Source organism: Panicum hallii, chromosome 7, assembly GCF_002211085.1.
Source record: "Panicum hallii strain FIL2 chromosome 7, PHallii_v3.1, whole genome shotgun sequence".
In the NCBI taxonomy this organism is placed as follows: Eukaryota; Viridiplantae; Streptophyta; class Magnoliopsida; order Poales; family Poaceae; genus Panicum; species Panicum hallii.
In genome coordinates this window covers 29,158,127-29,162,431 of record NC_038048.1, presented here as the reverse complement: position 1 = coordinate 29,162,431, position 4,305 = coordinate 29,158,127, and the positions used below count along the sequence as shown (strand labels likewise).

The window sequence follows — 4,305 nt, the reverse complement described above, 5'->3', positions numbered from 1 at the left end:
ATTCATCTTGTTTATCTCTTATTTATTCCGTTTAAATAAGAGATAAGGCTAACCGATACAGGGAGAATCTACTCGAGATATGTTCTGGTATGATTCCTTAGCTGGTGTTGGTTAGTATCTTTGTAACCCTGGCTTCTCGGATATATAAGGGAGGACAGGGACCCCTCTCAAAAGACGATCTCTAGGTCATTCTACACAAAAGGCAATACAAACCACCATACAGGACATAGGGTGTTACGCATCTTGCGGCCCGAACCTGTCTAAGCTTTGTGTTCCTTGCACCTTCGAGTTCCTGATCTCGGTGTCTCCTCTCCCAAAACTTACCACCTTGGGTATACCCCACGGTGGGCAGCCGGTTAAACACCGACACAAACAGCTAGCTTTCTCCTATCTCACTCCAATACAATGGAGTTCTGCACTTTCTGCCATACAATGCCTCAAACGGTGCCATCTTCAAACTGGCCTGATAACTGTTGTTGTAAGAGAACTCTACATACGGCAAACTTTTATCCCAGCTGCCACCGTGTTTTAGGGCAGAAGCCCTAAGCATGTCCTCTAACACCTGATTTGTCCTTTCTGTCTCCCCGTCAATCTGCAGATGATAAGCAGAGCTAAAATTCAAATTCGTATCCATTGACTCATGCAACTTCTGCCAAAATCGGGACGTGAACTGAGTACCTCTGTCTGACACTATCTTCTTAGGTACCCCATGCAAACACACAACTCGGGAGATATACAACTCTGCCAATCGTGCACCTGTATATGTAGTCTTCACCAGGATGAAATGAGCGACTTTGGTCAAACGATCCACTATGACCCATATAGAATCATAACCATCACGTGTACGTGGCAATCCCACGATGAAATCCATACTGATTTCTTCCCACTTCCACTCTAGCACCTTCAATGGCTGTAACAGACCGGCTGGCCTCTGATGTTCTGCCTTGACTCTCTGACACACGTCACACAGTGCCACATGAGCTGCGACATCACGTTTCATACCATGCCACCAATATCTCTCTTTCAGATCCTGATACATCTTAGTACTGCCAGGGTGGATGGAATACGCTGAATCATGGGCTTCTTGCAAAATTTTCTCATGAAGATGATCCACATTGGGCACATATATCCTCTTTCAGAACCACACCGTTCCATGTTCATCCTCGGTGAAATCAGGTGCCTTGCCTGCTGCTATCATCTCCTTTATTCCCTGAGTTTTAGGATCCGAGTTGACCCTTTCGTATCTCCTGTTCGAGAGTCGGCTCCATTTCTATAGTTATCCCTTCCGCATGAGCGACGACAAACTCCTCACTCAACTCCTGAGGCATCTGGCTAGTCATTATAGCATTCACACAACTTTTGCGACTCAAGGTATCCGCAGCCACATTCGCCTTCCCTGGATGATAGTGTATCTCCAGGTCATAGTCTTTATGAGCTCCAGCCATCTGCGCTGCCGTTGGTTGAGGTCATTCTGAGTGAAGATGTACTTCAGGCTCTTGTGATTAGTGTATATCTGACATTTGTGACCCAACAAATAGTGCCTCCATATCTTCAGAGCATGTACCACTGCTGCTAACTCCAGATCGTGGGTAGGATAATTCTGCTCATGTTTCCTCAACTGGCGAGACGCATATGCATTCACATGTCCCTCTTGCATCAATACACAACCCAAACCTTGTTTAGAAGCATCACAGTAGATGTTGAAGCTTTTCGAATATCGGGCATAACCAACACTGGTGCGGTAGTCAATCTTTTTCTCAACTCATCGAAGCTATTCTGACATGCCTCTGACCATACAAACTTCTTATCTTTCTCTAGTAGTGAAGTAAGGGGTTTCACTATCTTAGAGAAGCCTTCTATAAATCTCCGGTAATAACCTATGAGTTCCAGAAAACTCCGGATCTCTGACACGGTCGTGGGCGGTTCCCACTTCAACACATCCTTGACCTTTCCCGGATCCACTGCAATACCTCCATTCGTGATAACATGACTAAGGAACAAAACCTCTTTCAACCAGAATTAACACTTGCTGAACTTGGCATACAACTGATTCTCTCGAAGTTTCTGCAGAACAAGCCTCAAATGTTCCTCATGTTCTTCCTCACTCCTCGAGTATACCAGAATATCATCAATGAATACCACCACGAATTTGTCAAGATACTCCATGAACACTTTGTTCATTAGATACATGAAGTAACATGGAGCATTAGTCAACCCAAATGACATCACTGTATATTCATAAAGCCCATATCTGGTAGTGAAAGCTGTCTTGGCAATATCGGACGGTCGTATCCTGAGCTGATGATACCCTGACCTCAAATCAATCTTGGAGAATACTGTGGCTCCCCTCAACTGATCAAACAGATCCTCGATACGAGGCAGCGGGTACTTGTTCTTGATGGTGACCTCATTCAAAGCCCTGTAATCAACACACATCCTCTGCGTACCATCCTTCTTTGCAACGAATATGACGGGGGCTCCCCAAGGTGAGGAACTAGGATGGATGAACCATTTATCTAGTAATTCTGTTAGCTATTTTTTAAGTTCCTATAGTTCACCAACCGACATTCTATATGGCCTCTTAGCAATAGGTGCGGTACCAGGTAAAAGATCTATGATGAATTCAACATCGCGTTCAGGCGGCATACCTGGCAAATCATTGGGGAAGACGTCCGGGTACTCACAGACGACTCTGATATCCTCAATTGAACCTGCCTTCAACTGGTTCACTGCACAATTTGTTGCTGATGGAAGTGTTGCAATGAATTCAAATCTTTCACCCTCTAAGCTAGCAAGAAGCACTGATCTTTTAGCACACTGAATTACTGCATCCACCTTGCTCAGCCACCCCATTCCAAGTATAATGTCTATCCCCTTAGAATCAAGTACTATGAAATTGGCACGAAACTCTCTACCCAAAATCTTGAAACTGACCCCCAGACACTGATACATGGCTTTCATATTTCCCCCAGGTGAACTAACTAGCATGTGGTTTGACATAGAATGCACAGGAATGCCATATTTTGCAACAATGAGAAGAAATAAAGGAATGCGATGCTCCAAAATCGAATAAAACTGATGCAGGGGCTGAGTTGACGAGAAACATACCGAACACAACGTCCTGTGCCTCTTGAGCGGTCTCCACGGCCACATGATTCACACGCCCGCGGACGTAGTTCTGCGGCATCTGGTTGTTGTTTCTGGGCTGCTGCTGTTGCTGCTGCGGGGTTTGCCTCTGTCCATTGTTGTTGAACTGGCCTGGAGTATTCTGGACATTTCCCTTGGGACAACTGTTAGCATAGTGTCCCATCTCACCACATTTAAAGCACGCATTGCCACCAGTGGGAGCAGGAGTATTGTTCTTCATAGGTGTCCTAGTAGGGGTGTTCTGGCGATTCTGCGGGAAGTTAGGGCGCTGTGCTGACTGACCGGCATACTGAGCTTGCTGCTGCTGCTGGCCCTGTTGGTTGAAGCGTGGATACTGACTCTGCCCGTAGTTGACATTCTGTCCTCCAGTGCGGAACGGTGTTCCTTGCGGGGGTGTGTAACGGGGACGTGAGTTGTTGTCAAACTGCCCTGACGACTCAAACTTTCTTTTCTGCTCACCCATCTCCTTGCGAGCATGCTCCACCAGGATGGCATTGTCCACCATCTTCTGAAAGTTCTCAAAGGTGTGCACCATCAACTGATATTTGACAGGGCTGATCAGGCTCTCCCTGAAGTGATCCTACTTCTCCTCATCATCTGCCACATCGGCGGGAGCATAGCGAGACAGTTGAATGAACTTGTCCCGGTACTAACTCACCGACATTGTCCCCTGCTTTAGCGCGAGGAACTCCTTCTTCTTGAGCTTCATCAGACCCTTGGGTATGTGTTGCTTTCGGAACTCGTGCCTGAACTCCTGCCAAGTGATGGTGTTGGGGGTGTTGTGAGCTGCGGTGTAAGCATCCCACCAATCAGCGGCGGTTCCTTCCAGTCTGCCTGAAGCATATAGAACCTTCTCCCTATTAGTGCACTGAGCAATGTCTAGCATCTTCTCCACCATATTGATCCAATCATCAGCTTGCAGAGGATCAGGTGCATGAGAGAAGGAGGGAGGTTTGTGGCTCATGAACTCCCTGTGCCTGTCTCTAGCTGGCAGTGGTGGTGGTGGTGGAGCTTGATTCATCTGGGCCTGCATGTTGGCGAGAGTGTTCGCCATGTTGGCGAGTAGCTGAGTCTGGGCTGCAAGAAACTGCTCCATCCCTTCTGGTGGTGCCTGCTGTTGTTGACTCGGTTGTGGATCGGGATTGATACTGCTGCTAG

At 47.0% G+C, this 4,305-nt stretch overlaps 1 protein-coding gene across 1 annotated transcript; it reads right to left on the bottom strand.

The window, feature by feature from the left end:
- Positions 1–587: 587 nt before the first annotated feature.
- Positions 588–3,610, bottom strand: LOC112900586. The gene is made up of 3 exons (XM_025969431.1): positions 3,109–3,610; positions 2,649–2,729; positions 588–592 (listed from the first exon to the last, which is right to left on the bottom strand). Exons 1-3 carry the CDS (start codon positions 3,608–3,610, stop codon positions 588–590), a joined length of 588 nt encoding a protein of 195 aa, XP_025825216.1.
- Between the last annotated feature and the right edge of the window lie 695 nt (positions 3,611–4,305).